This window comes from Podarcis tiliguerta (genome assembly GCF_965153285.1).
Source record: "Podarcis tiliguerta genome assembly, chromosome: 14".
Taxonomy (NCBI): domain Eukaryota; kingdom Metazoa; phylum Chordata; class Lepidosauria; order Squamata; family Lacertidae; genus Podarcis; species Podarcis tiliguerta.
The window spans coordinates 17,910,537-17,926,621 of NC_139547.1; the positions used below are offsets into that span (position 1 = coordinate 17,910,537).

General features: G+C 46.2%; 1 protein-coding gene across 2 annotated transcripts in view; it reads left to right on the forward strand.

The window, feature by feature from the left end:
- Positions 1-16,085, forward strand: part of MTHFS (methenyltetrahydrofolate synthetase) — an 83,755-nt gene that overhangs the window by 2,970 nt on the left and 64,700 nt on the right. For both annotated transcript variants that reach the window (XR_014504604.1, XM_083412329.1), the window contains exon 2: positions 5,252-5,516. Coding sequence is in view for 1 of the 2 variants with exons in the window: in XM_083412329.1 (XP_083268455.1) it covers positions 5,252-5,516 (265 nt within the window). In the remaining variant the exon portion in view is untranslated. The remainder of the gene's footprint in view (positions 1-5,251; positions 5,517-16,085) is intronic.

Consider the following 16,085-nt stretch of genomic DNA (forward strand, 5'->3'; position numbering starts at 1 on the left):
TGCTGTGAACCGTCCTGAGATTTATGGGTATAGGGCAGTGTACAAATTTAATAAATAAGAAGAAGGGGGGGGGAAGTATTATGGAAGGTTGGGGATGTGGGTTGCAAGTTGCATATAAGTTGCATATCCACTGACCCACTAAACCTGACTAATGATTGCTGAGTGCTCTTGGGCTAAGGGATGGCTCAATAGTTTGTCTCCTGTGTAATTCCTTGCAGGCCCCCCCCCCCCTCATTTGTATAATAATGTGAGAATCCTTATTGTTATGTACTGAAGTTCTCACCCTGGGCCAGCAGGGGGATACTGTAGATAGTTTTCACTCAGGTCCACACATGTAAAAAAGGGATTGAAAGTGATGTTCAGTGATTGGATAGTTACAGAAGGTTGTTACAGTTGCGTTGTACTGGAGCTCTATATAAGCAGGCTGGCTGAACCCTTCAGTTCAGTTCTGTTCTGGCCTGTGAATAAACAAGAGCTGTTTGAAGAATCGCTGTGTCGTCTGATATGTTCACCCACAACTTAACACTTATCTCCCAGTAAATTAAAACCAGTTTTTAAAGCATCTCTGTTTCTTGTACACCGGAGTGAAGTTAGGAGCCCTGCTTCATCCGATGAGAATTCGCGTTTCATCTTCATCTGGCTTTTCAATACCCTGAAATGTAACAAAATGCTGTCAGTTAGTGCCTGAACGAGATGTATTTGAGTAACAGATGGGGGAAGAGAGATGAAAGAAGCCCACCACTGAAATGCCAGAAAATGAAAAGGAGGTGGAGAGAAAATTTATTTATTCGAATGATTACTCATTTGACAGAGGTCTTAATTTGAAATGAGAGTAGCTGCACTGGGTTGACCTCACCACTGGCGTTTAATTAGTCACTGGGTGGCTTTGCTTGCTGAATGTTTCCTTTTGTGACTGAAGTCCTGCTGGTTTGCATGCTCTGATTCGGCAATAATAGCTATTTCCTGATCCAGAAAAGCAAGTAGATTCCTTTTTTTCTTGCTTGCTTTTGGTAAACTGCTGTAGTTTCCTGTGTTGTTCACAGTGCTGTGTGGCTGTGGAAGTTTCCACTGTGGGTGTCTTCTGTCTTTAAATAAGATCTCTGAATCTCCCAGGGGTAGGGAGAGCGAGGCCAGTGCACATCAAAGTACATTTAATTTAAATGCAAATATAGTGGGAAATTTGCAAATTTTAAAAATAACCTATTGCCTGATGTTGAAGCTTGGTTGGGAGGGAAAGGTTTGGTATCAGGGAAGGAGCTCAAGTTTCTAGGCCAGTTTAAACCTGGCAATGGCCCAGGACAGAAGTAATTCTGGACTCTTCTAAACTGGGCCAGCCCTATCATTAGGTAGGGGGAATGTGACTGATTTTGGGTGTCATGAAATGACAGCAAATTCTTCACAGAATCACAGATTTGTAGAGTTGGAAGGGACCACGGGGGTCATCTGGTCAAACCCACGACTCTGAGTAGACTCATGCTCTACTGATTGCGTTGGTTATTTAATTTCATATTTAATATCGCATTGTATTTTCACTCCCAGGGACGAGGAGAGGTGCTTGTGGGCCATTCAGCCTCAGGTGCCAGCATAACATGAACACCTTGATACACCTTTGATATTCGGGGGGGAGCACCATTTGTTCTTCCCTCTTGGGCAGCAAAATGTCTTTGGTTATGTTATGTACTGAAGTTCTCACCCTGGGCCAGCAGGGGGATACTGTAGATAGTTTTCACTCAGGTCCACACATGCAAATAAGGGATTGAAAGTGATGTTCAGTGATTGGATAGTTACAGAAAGTGGTTACTGTTGCGTTGTAGTGGAGCTCTATATAAGCAGGCTGGCTGAACCCTTCAGTTCAGTTCTGTTCTGGCCTGTGAATAAACAAGAGCTGTTTGAAGAATCGCTGTGTCGTCTGATATGTTCACCCACAACTTAACAGGTTAGCTCTGCATCCAAACCATGTCTGGCTCTAGAGTGATTTCCCCCCCCCCCCGCCCCACCTTCCTTGTGTCAATCACAGCTCCATATTGCATTGCACCAGTTTAAACCATGCTTAATGCAAACCGTGGACCCCTTGGTCTGAGATGGGTCTGCAAACTATGGTGATCCTGCCATGTTGTTTGTATAAACCATGGTTTTCATTGGCATGCATGTGATTCAAAACTGATCGGCACCAGGAAGAGGAACGTTCTCTCCAAAGAGGTGGGGTGAGAAGGGAGTAAATTTTCACAAGACTGGATCTTGATTTGCAGGTCATATCAAAGTTCTACTTAGAGTAGACCCATTGAAATTAATAGATCAAAATTGGTCATGCCCATTATTTTCAACACTCTGAATAGGACCAGCATTGGGTAGAACCCATTGTTTGTAGGGAGATAGTTCTAAGTGGTGGGCTTCCAAACTTGGATGACCTTAAATATAATCTGGAAAGCGGCCTGATCATGCCCAGTGTTGTGTCATCTCTGAGCCTAAGGAGATCTGCCTTTTCCCAGTACTTGTTTGGGAAACCTGACAGGAAAAAAGCATACACCCAATTTTTGGTTCCTTGAAAGAACAGAAGGATGCGGACATTAATAATGAAATAAAACACAGTATTGACAACCGTCTTGAGTAGCTCCTTGTAAATAAATGGGTGTAATGTTCACATATATCAGTTTAAAATATATATTTATATCCTGCCTTTCCAGCTTGCAGTAAATTGTGAGCCACTTGAGGCAGCTAACGAGATTTCAGATTAAAACAATCATACAGTATATACAACTGCCAGACCAATAAACACAACAAATAAACTTGGTTGTAAGAGGATGATTTAAGAGCCAGTTGACCCATAAACCTGTTGGAATAAAACATGTTTTAGTTTGGCGTCTTCAAGCCTTCAGGAAAGGGGGCAAAGAGCCCCAAAGCCTAACAGTGACACAATTTCTTCAGAAACCGTGTAAAGATTGGCAAAAATTATGGGTGAACTAGCTGGTACTTAGTATGCCTATGGTGTTTTCCTGAGTGCTCAAGGGATTTCATCTACATTATTTGCACGATCCTAATAACAGTTTTGTAATGTTGGCTTCTTGCATTATGCCCACATTACAGAGAGTGTCTTGCCTCGGGTCATCCAAGTGAAGCTCAAGGAGGAGCAGGGATCTCTTCAGGGACTCCCAGCTCAGTTTTCAGATTGAGTTCATGCTTGTAACTATTACGGCTGCATTGAGTCCCGCTGCAGAGATAAGGAGACTCCACAGCCCCAAATGAGAAAGCCTCCGAAAATAATCCCGTTTCTTAATCCTGTTTACCAGATGGTGGTGCTCCCTGCGGAGAAGCTGTCAGAAGCTAAACACTTGGGGGAATTTGGGGATTCAAGAGTGCATGTGTGTGTGTAAGTTTTAGGGGGCGTATGAAATTGGTTGCCCAAGAGAACCCAAACACCTGCCTAGCTCCCTAGAAGGTATGTTAAGAAGAGGGCTGCTGGATCAGACCAAAGGTCCACCTAGTGTAGGGGGCTTGACTATATGACCACTAAGGTCCCTTCCTCCCCTCCTTATTTATATAAATTTATTTATTTGGTTTTCAGATTAAAAATTTACAGTCACATACAGTGGTGCCTCGCAAGACGAAAAGAATCCGTTCCGCGAGTCTCTTCATCTAGCGGTTTTTTAGTCTTGCGAAGCAACCCTATTAGCGGATTAGCGCTATTAGCGGTTTAGCGGCTATTAGCGGCTATTAAAGGCTTAAGGGATTAGCGGATTAGCTGCTAAAAGGCTATTAGCAGCTTAGTGCCTTAGAAAAAGGGGGTGGGGAGTGAAAAAAAACCCCCAGGAATCGCAAGGCATTTTCGTCTTGCGAAGCAAGCCCATAGCAAATTCGTTTTGCGAAGCACCTCCAAAACGGAAAACCCTTTCGTCTAGCGGGTTTTCCGTCTTGCAAGGCATTCGTCTTGCGGGGCACCACTGTATTCAACATGCAACATAAAAGCAAGATTCCAGAGAATCTCCTGGACTTCCCTCTTCCCCTTTGCGGGTCCCATTGTTAATCATTTCCTCCTGCATCTTTTATGATCATCCAAATCTTTTACCTCTCCATTGTATCCGAAATTCACCATTAAACTACAAGTGTTATCCCAATCCTACTAATGATTTTATCCAGTGGCGTAGCGTGGGGGGTGCAGGGGGGGCGGCCGCACCGGGCGCAACATCTGGGGGGGGGGGGCACGGTCGCACTCGCAGCTCTCTGCCCCTACCTGGCTCACTCACTCTCTCTCACTGCAGTGCTGGCTGTGCGAATCGGATCCAAGCCGCCGGGTCGCCGCCCACTGTGGAGGGGAGGGTGCCAGGCGTGCGGTGCGGTGCGGTGCGGAGAGAGAGCGAGGGACTATCTGGGGGAGGGACAGTGCAGCGGGGGGGGCGCAAATTACTTGCCTTGCCCCGGGTGCTGACAACCCACGCTACACCACTGATTTTAACAGTTTACAATGGTTTTTAAGATAAGTTACAATTTCCCCCCACTCCTTATTAAAATTTTGGTCTTCTTGATTTCTGATTCTTCCGGTCGTTTTAGACATTTCGACACAATCCATCAACTTGATCTGCCATTTTTCTCTGGTAAGGACTGTTATGTACTGAGTTGAATAGGATCCAAAATGCAGCAGTCTGATTGGTCCTAGAACAATAGGATTCAGAATGCAGCAGTCTGATTGGTCCTAGAACAATGCAGCAGTATGATTGGTCTGCAGGAGCCACCCAATCCAGCTCCAGATGGAAGTGAATCCACAACCTGATTGGTCTACAGGAGAATTCCGGAATTAGCCAATCACGTGCAGCCCATTGTGTAAATAATGTATATAAAGCAGATACTTTGAGGGGACTTGCATTCATTCCTCCTCACCACTATGAGCTGAATAAAGAGCATGAAATCCACTCTCAACTCTGAGTATATTTCAGGACTTTATCTTCTTTCCATCTCTGGGCCAATAAAATCCGTGCAGCCATGGTCACATACATAAATAGTCTTTTTCTGCTCCCTTGGGATTTCGGCAACTCCCTTGGGATTTTGGGGTTTTTAAAAGAAAAAGTTATACTGCTATGGTCCTTTCCAACTGTATGGTTTGATACACTATTAAAAGAACAACAACCCTGGTTACAGTTGGAAACTTGGATTATGTGGTTAAGCCCAATGCCTCAAAGAAAAGGTGGGTTCTCCCACCGTTTTTTCTCGTGAACTTTCCAATCTCTCTGACTGCAAACTCCTCTCTTTCCCAGTGCAGGTGCTGGAGCATCCTAAATACCAAGCATCTCATAGAATTGCAGTCTTCCTAAGCATGTCGGATGAGGTCCAGACAGAAGAAATCATTAAGGACATTTTCCAGCGTGGCAAAGAGTGCTTCATTCCGCATTACAAGCCCCGGAGCAGCCACATGGACATGGTGAAGCTAGCTTCCTACGAAGAAATTGCTTTGCTCCCCTTGACTTCCTGGAACATCCATCAGCCGGCTGAAAACGACATCAGGGAAGAAGCCTTGTCAGCGGCAGGTGAGCTTGGCGAGCGCGGGGCTGTAATTTGGTGCCAGAATACATCCTTGTGGGAGAGATGAGTAATGTTATGACATATCAAGGCATGGACAGTCATTGACAGAAAATATCCAATGTGGTACAGTGGTTAGACCAGGAGTGGGGACTCTGTCGCCTTCCAGATGTGGGTCTCCCAATCCCCATCAGCCTCAGGCAGAATGGCCAATGGTCAGGGATCATGGGGCTTGTAGTTGAAAACATCTGGATGACACCAGTTTCCACATATGTGCTCTGTTGCACTGCAAAAACACACATGCAATACAGTACACACACACACACACACACACACACAAGTAATTGTTCTGGAAACAGACTGGGACTATATCTGCGTGTTAGTCTGTGAATCAGATCAGTTCTCTTCAAATTGACAAGATGCACGGACCAGGTTTGCCTAAAAAGATGGACTGAATCAAATCTTCATCTTTATCATCACCACCATTTATTTATACCCCACCTTTCTGGCTGGGTTTCCCCAGCAACTCTGAGCGGCTCCCAACAGAATATTAAAAACACGATAAAACATCAGACATTAAAAACTTCCCTAAACAGGGCTGCCTTCAGATGTCTTCTACAAGTCAGATAGTTGTTTATTTCCTTGACATCTGATGGGAGGGCTTTCTGCAGGGAGGGTGCCACCACCAAGAAGGCCCTCTGCTTTGTTCCCTGTAACCTCACTTCTCGCAGGGAGGGAACCGCCAGAAGGCCCTGGAAGAGTCTCCTGCTGCTGTTTTCTGCAGATGCAATAGAGGCGGTAAATAAGGTCCTCTTCTCCATTGCTATCACCACTTGGTAGGCTTGACGTTGAGCTCTAACCCGTGTCTGGTCCGATTTAGAATGAGTTTTCCACCACCGGCGCTCTGGCTGTCTCAGTGATTGTTCCATCGCCCTCAGCTCCGGGGAAAACCATGGGGCTGTCTGGGCTCCATGCAGTTGGAGAGGGCGCTTCGGAGCCAGACAGTCGATAGCCCTGGTTAACTCCACATTCCAGCGGGCCACCAGGGAATCTGCTGAAAGGCCATCAACATGGGATAAAACATCCCCTACCACTCTCTGGAAACCATTTGGCTCAGGCTTCCTCAAACGCGGCCATCCAGATGTTTTTGGCCTACAACTCCCATGATCCCTAGCTAGCAAGACCAGTAGTCAGGGATGGTGGGAACTGTAGTCTCAAAACATCTGGAGGGCTGAGTTTGAGGAAGCCTGATTCGGATCCATTGAGTGGTGGGGGCAGACCATCTGAATTGGTCCCACCTCCCTGCAGAGGGGAAGGGTCCTTTAAGCATCCCTCTCCGCCCACCTCCAATTTTTAAAATTGAAAATACTTTGTTCTCCTACAGGACTTTAGAATTGGTAAATAAGCTAAGAGAAGGGGAAAGAGCAATTTCAATTGTGGGCAGAAGAAATTCATTAATTGCATACGTCTGCATGAAGGTATAATGAGCAAGCTATTTTAATCATTCTCAGACTGACATTCTATGGACATTAGGAGCATACCTGCATTTAAGAAGCCCTGGAAAAAATCCACCCGTGTAGTACCGTATTTTTCGCCCTATAGGATGCACTTTTCCCCCTCCAAAAATGAAGGGGAAATGTGTGTGTGTCCTATGGGGCGAATGCAGGCTTTCGCTGAAGCCTGGAGAGCGGTGCGCACCGACCCCTCTCGCTCTCCAGGCTTCAGGAAGGTGTCCGCAAGCCTTGCGCGCCTGGGGGAACTCCCCCCGAGTGCGCAAGGCTTGCGGGCGGCAGCCTGCAGCGCGGAGCACGGGGCGCCCTCCGGAGGACGCCCCGTGCTTCGCGCAGGTGTCCGCAAGCCTTGCGCGCCCAGCGGGAGTTCCCGCGAGCTCGCAAGGCTTGGGGGTCGGCAGCCTGTTCTGGGGGCTGGGGTCGGGGGAAGCTTGGGCTTCCCCCACTCCAGCCCCACAGCTGGGGGGGGGGAATATATTTTTTTTATTCATTCCCCCCCCCCCAAATGAGGTGCGTCCTATGGGCCAGTGCGCCCTATAGGGCAAAAAATACAGTAAATAACGTCTTGACGGCCCCATTGAAGGATTTAAATAAGATGTGTGCAAAATGACAGATAGATGGAGCGCATATGTTGGAAGCGGCGATGTTAAATATAACTACATAATGGGAAAAACAGAAAATGGTCCAAACAAGATTGTAAAGTGATTGCCAGGACTATTAGATTTTCTTCCCTTCAGGGAAGGTTGATTAAAATTTACAGTACAATATATATCCAAGCGAGAGATTAATTTAAAAAGTATTTTTTTCTGCCTTTTTTTTTTTTTTTTACACTGGTCATAAAAAAGACCATGGCATGAGACAAAATTGAAAATCAAGGCTTAGCTCTTAATGTAATTTATTTTTTAATGAAATGATTTGAAGTTTGGAATGAACTTCTGCTCAAAGACAATGAGCCATGGCACTTCTGTGTCGGGTGGGTGGGTATCAGGAGAAGGGATTTGGGTCTAGCAAGGCATTAGTATTCTGGTGAAAGAGCCCCTCTGGGGAAAAAGGGGGAGCAGCAGCAGCTCCAGATCCCAGTAGTGCTTCTAAACTGCCAGGGATTCTCAAGGCAGAGATGAATCGAACGGTACCGTCCTTTGCAGGCGGAACTCAGAAATCAGTCCCACGGAGTTAATTTACTTATTAAATTTATAGCCTTCTCTTCCTCCCATAGGAGCCCAAGGGCTGGAAGCATCAGGTGATAACATAATAAAAACATCTCAAAAAATAAAACAAAATCCAGTTCTGATCCAGACCAGGAAAGATCCGAACTGAAAAGCCTTGTTGAAAGAGGAAGGTCTTCAGTCAGTGCTGAAAAGACAACTGAGACCGTGCCAGCCTAAACGTTCAAGGGGAGGGAATTTCGCCACTCTAAAGGCCTGATTCTTACTTTGTGTAGAATGGAGTTACTGATACGGCGCGGGTGGCGCTGTGGGTAAAAGCTCAGTGCCTAGGACTTGCCGATCGTATGGTTGGCAGTTCGAATCCCCGCGGCGGGGTGAGCTCCCGTCTTTCGGTCCCAGCTCCTGTCCACCTAGCAGTTTGAAAGCACCCCAGGTGCAAGTAGATAAATAGGTACCGCTTTATAGCGGGAAGGTAAACGGCGTTTCCGTGTGCTGCGCTGGTGCTGGCTTGCCAGAGCAGCTTCGTCACGCTGGCCACGTGACCCAGAAGTGTCTCCGGACAGCGCTGGCCCTCGGCCTCTTAAGTGAGATGGGCGCACAACCCTAGAGTCGGACACGACTGGCCCGTACGGGCAAGGGGACCTTTACCTTTAAAGGCCTGATTCTTACTTTGTGTAGAATGGAGTTACTGATACAGTGGGATCTGCAGAAGAACATCACTTGCAAAGTCAACGATCCTTTGGGCATGCAAGTGGTGAAATGATACACGCATTGCTGAGAGCCCTTTTTGTTGTGTTTTTGTGGGTGTGTTTTGCAACATGTCACTGGGGCAATAATAGTGCATAAGTGGACGATTTATACTGGGCTGCCTGCACATCATTCCACTTTATTAGTTGCTCTGCAATGCAGGGACGCAGGTGGCGCTGTGGTCTAAACCACTGAGCCTCTTGGGCTTGCTGACTGGAAGGTCGGCAGTTCGAATCCCCGCGATGGAGTGAGCTCCGTTGCTCTGTCCCAGCTCCTGCCAATCTAGCAATTCAAAAGTACACCAGCGCAAGTAGATAAATAGGCACCGTTGCGGCGGGAAGGTAAACGGCGTTTCCGTGTGCTCTGGCTTCTGTCACAGTGTCCCATTGCGCCAGAAGCGGTTTAGTCCTGCTGGCCGCATGACCCGGAAAGCTGTCTGTGGACAAACACCAGCATTTTCAGCCTGAAAGCGAGATGTGCGTCACAACCTCATAGTCGCCTTTGACTGGGCTTAACCATCCAGGGGTCCTTTACCTTACCTGCCTAACCCCAATGTTACTTCATTATTGGGATCTTCTGGCACTATAGTGCAACAAAAGCAAGACAACCCCCCCTCCGGGACATTTGTGGTATATCATGGTACCTCGGGTTAAATACTTAATTTGTTCCGGAGGTCCGTACTTAACCTGAAAATGTTCTTAACCTGAAGCATCACTTTAGCTAATGGGGCCTCCTGCTGCTGCCGCGCCACCGGAGCACGATTTCTGTTCTCATCCTGAAGCAAAGTTCTTAACCTGAAGCACTATTTCTGGGTTAGCGGAGTCTGTAACCTCAAGCGTATGTAACCTGAAGCGTATGTAACCCGAGGTACCACTGTAAATATTACAGGGTTTTAGCAGGAAGCTGTGGGGGACGCACTAACTGGAAATGAAACTGCACGTTGTATCCAAAGCTAGCCTTACTCGGAGTATTAATTTTTATCAATTCGTTGCGCTGACTTTCCCACTCCCCCCCCCCCCTCAAGGCTGCATGCATGGAAGTCCCCCTCCTCATTTAACCCCCACAGCAATCCTGGGAGGTAGGTCAGGCTGAGAGGCAGCGACTGGCCCCAAGTCACCCCAAGAGCTTCATGGCTTAGTGGGAATTTGAACTCTGATTTCCCAGGTCCCAAACCTGGGACAATCTAACCACAGTGGGGCTAGATCTAGTGGCAGGTGTTTTGGGGTTGTTTTTTCAGGGAACTGTGGGTGGGGGAATTTGGGTCAAGAAACCAAAATCTGTCGAGTCTGTGGGAAAGGGCTGACCCAGATTAGCTGTGTGCAAAACGGCTCACTTTCTTTCTGGAACTTGAGCAACGAGGGCTACTAGAGGCCCGAAAACGCTTCCTTTAGCCAGCAGGTGTCAGTATTCCGTAGATTTAGTAGTGAGATTGAGTGACACTCCCCCCCCCCCTCGCTCCATGTAATTAAATTCTTGCTCAGTCATTGCAGTCACATACAGGAGACAGATCAGGTGTCCCCAGGGAAGTCTGAAGCCAGCTGTGCAGTCATTTCTCTTAAATGTGAGTGTAAGAAAAATACTTGTGGGGTAGGGGCTGTGACAGGGGCCAATGAAATCATGGATACTTTGGAGACAATACATTTTTAAAAATTATTTTATTTTATTCTATTTTATTATTTTATTCTATTTTATTATTTTTTAATTATTTTATTTTTATACCACCCTTCATCTGAATATCACAGGGCAGTCCACAACATAAAAATACAACACGAGAAAGCAAAATACACAATAAAACAAAAACAAACAAATAACCTCCACCTCTTACAAACACATTTAAAATGATTCTGTGTTAATCTGCCAAATAGGGGTAAATAGGAATGTTTTCACCTGATGCCTAAAGATATGTAGTGAAGGTGCCAGGCGAGCCTCCCTGGGGAGAGCATTCCACAAACAGGGAGCCACCACAGAAAAGGCCTATGCTCGTGTTGCCACCCTACAGACATCTTGTGGAAGAGGTACATGAAAAAGGGCCTCAGGTGCTGATTGCAGGGTCTGGATCGGTTCAGAGGCAGTCCTTGAGATATCTGGAGACAGTGAGTGCTCTGCTGGGATTTTCTTCCCCCTCTCATAACGCTAGAATTCAGAGCCACTCGGCAAAATTGATTGGATGTGGACAGAGCAACAAGTGTTAATTTTACCTGGTATAAGAAGGTTAGTTTATACAAGGACACATTCTAACTAGGCAAAAGCACTCAAGGAGGGTTCAAAGCAGAGCTGGGAAAGGGTGTTGCAAGTGTGTGTGTGTGTGTGGGGTGTAGGTTTGAGAGTCCAGAGGGCCAGCTGCTGTTGTTTAGTTGTTTAGTTGTGTCAGACTCTTCGTGACCCCATGGACCAGAGCACGCCAGGCACTCCTGTCTTCCACTGCCTCCCGCAGTTGGGTCAGACTCATGTTTGTAGCTTCGAGAACACTGTCCAACCATCTCGTCCTCTGTCGTCCCCTTCTCCTTGTGCCCTCCATCTTTCCCAACATCAGGGTCTTTTCCAGGGAGTCTTCTCTTCTCATGAGGTGGCCAAAGTATTAGAGCCTCAGCATCAGGATCTGTCCTTCCAGTGAGCACTCAGGGCTGATTTCCTTCAGAATGGATAGGTTTGATCTTCTTGCAGTCCATGGGACTCTCAAGAGTCTCCTCCAGCACCAGGGCCAGCTAGAGAGGCCAAATTTGGCCCCTGGGCTTGAGATTCCCCCGGGTTGGACTAGATGATTCTTGGGGTCCCTTCCAACTCTTACAATTTAATGATTCTAAGTCCTGGCCTCCGTGTGCGTCTAACCTTTCCATCTTCATTTTTTCCTGGAATGAGCATTTCCACGCTGAAAGGAGGAGGAAAGGATAGCTTTTGTCTTTGCCGGTCTGTATGTTTTGCAGGTAATTCGCTTGCGAGTTTATTGTCAGGCAGGTTGCTAAATTGCCAGCGAGATGAAATTGCAGAAAGTAATACTTGGAGACAGGCGTATTATTCTGCTTTGATTCAACATGTTCACAGCTTCTCAGCGCTGCTAGGTGGAACTGGTGCAGCTGATTCTAAACTGATAAGACGTGTGGTTATTTTATGCTTGGGTTTTTTTGTTTTTTGTTTAATCCATGTGAATATATTTCAAATCTTTGACTGGTTGTGCTTCACCACCCACACACAGCAGAATTGGCACAACCCAGAAGTTTGAAGAAAAATCCTTTATAGTGAGGGGTGGGCTGTAACTCAAAGGGGTGGGAATGGGACATCCTGGAAAAGGACGATGGAGGAAGAGAGACGTGGTAGAATGTGAGCCATCTCGTCTGGATAGGTAAAATTTCCTGGTTTACACTGAAAAGCTATTTTTAAATGCACTCTGGTTTGGAAGTGAGTTGCCCATAGAGATCATTGGAGACAACTGAGATATTAATGCAGCTGGAATTCCACCACCAGGATCTTCATCCCCTGCAAAGCAGCCCTGACAGCGCTGAAGATGCACAGTGGGTATGGATGGTTGGGGATAACCCCCCCCAAAAGCAGAGAGTGGATGGAATATTGGGGTATGGCTGGAATAAAAGACCAGATCAGACCAAACACTCAACCTAGTTCAGTATCCTGCTCTCACAATGGCCATCCAGATTCCGGTGGGAACACAACACTCTCTCCGCTTGTGGATGCGGGTGGCGCTGTGGTCTAAACCACTGAGCCTCTTGGGTGTGCCAATCAGAAGGTCGGCGGTTCGAATCCCCACGACGGAGTGAGCTCCTGTTGCTCTGCCCTAGCTTCTGCCAACCTAGCAGTTCGAAAGCACGCCAGTGCAAGTAGATAAATAGGTACCGCTGTGGCGGGAAGATAAAACAGTGTTTCTGTGTGCTCTGGTTTCTGTCATGGTGTACAGTTGCGCCAGAAGCGGTTTAGTCCTGCTGGCCACATGACCCGGAAAGCTGCCTGTGGACAAATGCTGGCTCCCTCAGCCTGAAAGTGAGATGAGCGCCGCAACCCCATAGTCACCTTTGGCTGGATGTAACCATCCAGGGGTCCCTTTACCTTTTTTTACCTTTTGCTTCCCACTACCCAATCTGCTTTCTGCCCTTCCAATTATTTTGAAGTTAGCTGCCCTGTAAGACTGGGCGATATCTGGTTTTCATCATCGCGATATATCCCCAGTTAAACATTGCAATATACCAATTTATCACAATATCTGAAATAAGGAGGGGGCTGTGAAGAGGAATTGGCTGGCTTCATGGTTTCCCCCACATTTTGCATAGCACACAATACACACACACACACACACACACACACACATCATGATTCGTAATCTATTGCCAGGCCAAAAATTATGAAACCAAATATACCATGGTGCAGACTTGAAATCGGTTTTGGATGATATATCAAGATATTGTCTAGCCCTACTGACCTGTTGCCTCTTAATCATCTTGTCTGCAGGTTAAACATACACAACATTCCTCAGCTTAATGTAGAATATATATAAGATTAGCTAAATCTGTCCCCAACAAACGGGCTTGCTTTGCCAATCCATTACTGTTGCTTTGCAATAGAAAGACAAAAGAATAAATCCACTTTATTTTTCAGATAGTATGGCAGAGAAATTTAACTTGCTTTTTGGGTCGTTGTACTAGATGGGGCAAGCTCTTGGCAAAGATGGCACCTCAATGTATCAATGTCTGCCATTCCATTGGGTGGTTGATTCAAACTTAATATGCCATCTCTAAAGCAGAGCTGGAGCAATAGTGTATATTTGATTTTGAGTGTTTGACAATTCCTGGTCTATATGCAGGAAGCAAATTTAGGTAGAAAACGTGCTGCTCATTTGCAAACTCTGAGGATTTATTTTCTTAGAGGGCCTTCCCCCCCCTTCCCAACCTCCAAAGTATTGTTTCAATATTTATTCAGAACACTATTTATTTAAGGCTACATTTGCACATTTATTCAATCACGAATTCCTGCAACTTCTCGTTTGCCCTGCTAACTGTATGTTTGCCTTTGACACCTTGCTGCTGTATTTCAAACACAAACCGTTGCATTCAGCGGAACTTACTTCTGAGTAGACAGGCAGAGGATTGCATCGGCTGGTTAGAGTGTTTTTAAAAACATATTAGTCAAGAATTCTGGACGCTATAGCGTTTTATATTTTGCTGAGAACTGTAGCTTTGTGAGCGGAAAGCTACCGTTCCCATAATTCTTTGGGGCAAAGGATGTGCTTTAAATGTAGAAAAGTCCAGGTGGTAATAAGAGTCACATCTGTTGCTCCAACTATTTGTTGCTTCTACCCCTGTCTGCCAATGGCATATGGTCCCTGGAAGATTACCTATGAGGGAACATGGGCCTGCAGTCTGAAGTGTTCCCCCACTTTGGACTCAGCACCAGACATACTGAAATATTTAGACCTTTCAAGGATATTGCAGATCTGGGCTCCATTCTTACTTGAAAAATAATACATTTACGTTTATTTTATTTCTGCATTTTCTGTTCAGATAAGCACAAGAAGCTGTGAGGAGGCCCCAGCAGTAACTACATATCCAACACCCATCCAACCGCCACTGATACCAATATATGAATAAATTGCATCTCCCAGTCAGAAGCCTCAAATAATTAAGTGAGAGGAAACAATTTACTCCAGACTGGAGACATTAAACAAAAAGATTGGGGAGGGAAGAGCAGAGCAGAGACGGGGAAGCTAGTGCTAGATTTCTGTTGCAAATATAACAGGAAGATACCACATCAGTCCATATTGACAGTAAAAAATAAACTTACCAACTCCAATTTAAACATATATTAATATCAGCAGACCATATGCCCTGATAGATACTAACATAGATAAATACTAACAGCTTCATACCTGGCGTTGCTTAGGAATTCTAAAAAAACACACCCCAAAATGTGTTGTTTGAAAGGTTCGGTCCATCGTGTTAATCCAATTGTCTCCAAAAGAGGTGAAATCCTTCCACTTGATCTCAGGAACTATTATACAGAATTGGGTTACGATTCCTTCACAGGTGTCCAAATGCATAGGAAACAGAGAATTTTCAAAAATATATACTAGGCCATTGCCATACGTCCAGGTTTTCCCAGAAATATATATGGAATACTGCAGTCAGCAACAGTGCCCTGGCGGAAATCTTACAAATGTCTGGGGGAAATCCGGATTTATGGCAGCTTATGTTGGCAGTGCCATTTTTGCTGTATTTCCATTAAAAAAGCTCAGAAATGGCATTTTTAAAAGCAGTTTTGTCCCAAAAGCTCAACCACTGTCTGGATTTGTAACTGTTTGAAATAAAGGTAAAGGACCTCTGGACGGTTAAGTGCTGCCAAAGGCAACGATGGGTTGTGGCGCTCATCTAGCTTTCAGGTTGGGGGAGCCGGCGTTTGTCCAAAGACAGCTTTCCGGGTCATGTGGCCAGCATGACTAAACCGCTTCTGGTGCAGCGGGACACTGTGAAGCCAGAGCACACGGAAATGCCGTTTACATTTCTGCCACAGCAGTGCCTATTTATCTACTTGTGCTGGCTTGCTTTCGAACTGCTAGGTTGGCAGGAGCTGGGACAGAGCAATGGGTGCTCACTCCGTTGCGGGGATTTGAACTGCCAACCTTCCAGTCAGCAAGCCCAAGAGGCTCAGTGGCCACAGTGCCACCCGTGTCCCTAATTAGGCAACCTTAATATATACTGAAGGGACGTGGGTGGCGCTGTGGGTTAAACCACAGAGCCTAGGACTTGCCGAACAGAAGGTCGGTGGTTTGAATCCCCACGACGGGGTGAGCTCCCGTTGCTCAGTCCCTGCTCCTGCCAACCTAGCAGTTTGAAAGCATGTCAGAGTGCAAGTAGATAAATAGGTACCGCTCCGGCGGGAAGGTAAACGGCGTTTCCATACGCTGCTCTGGCCTGCCAGAAGCGGCTTAGTCATGCTGGCCAAGCTGTACACTGGCTCCCTCGGCCAATAAAGCGAGATGAGCGCCGCAACCCCAGAGTCGGTCACGACTGGACCTAATGGTCAGGGGTCCCTTTACCTTTACCTAATATATACTAGATACATTCAAATGTAGAAAGGGCAGTAATATGTTCAGATTATTTACCCTTCCAACTTTGAAACAGCTTCCACATTTGCTGTGCATCTGTTAGTCTCC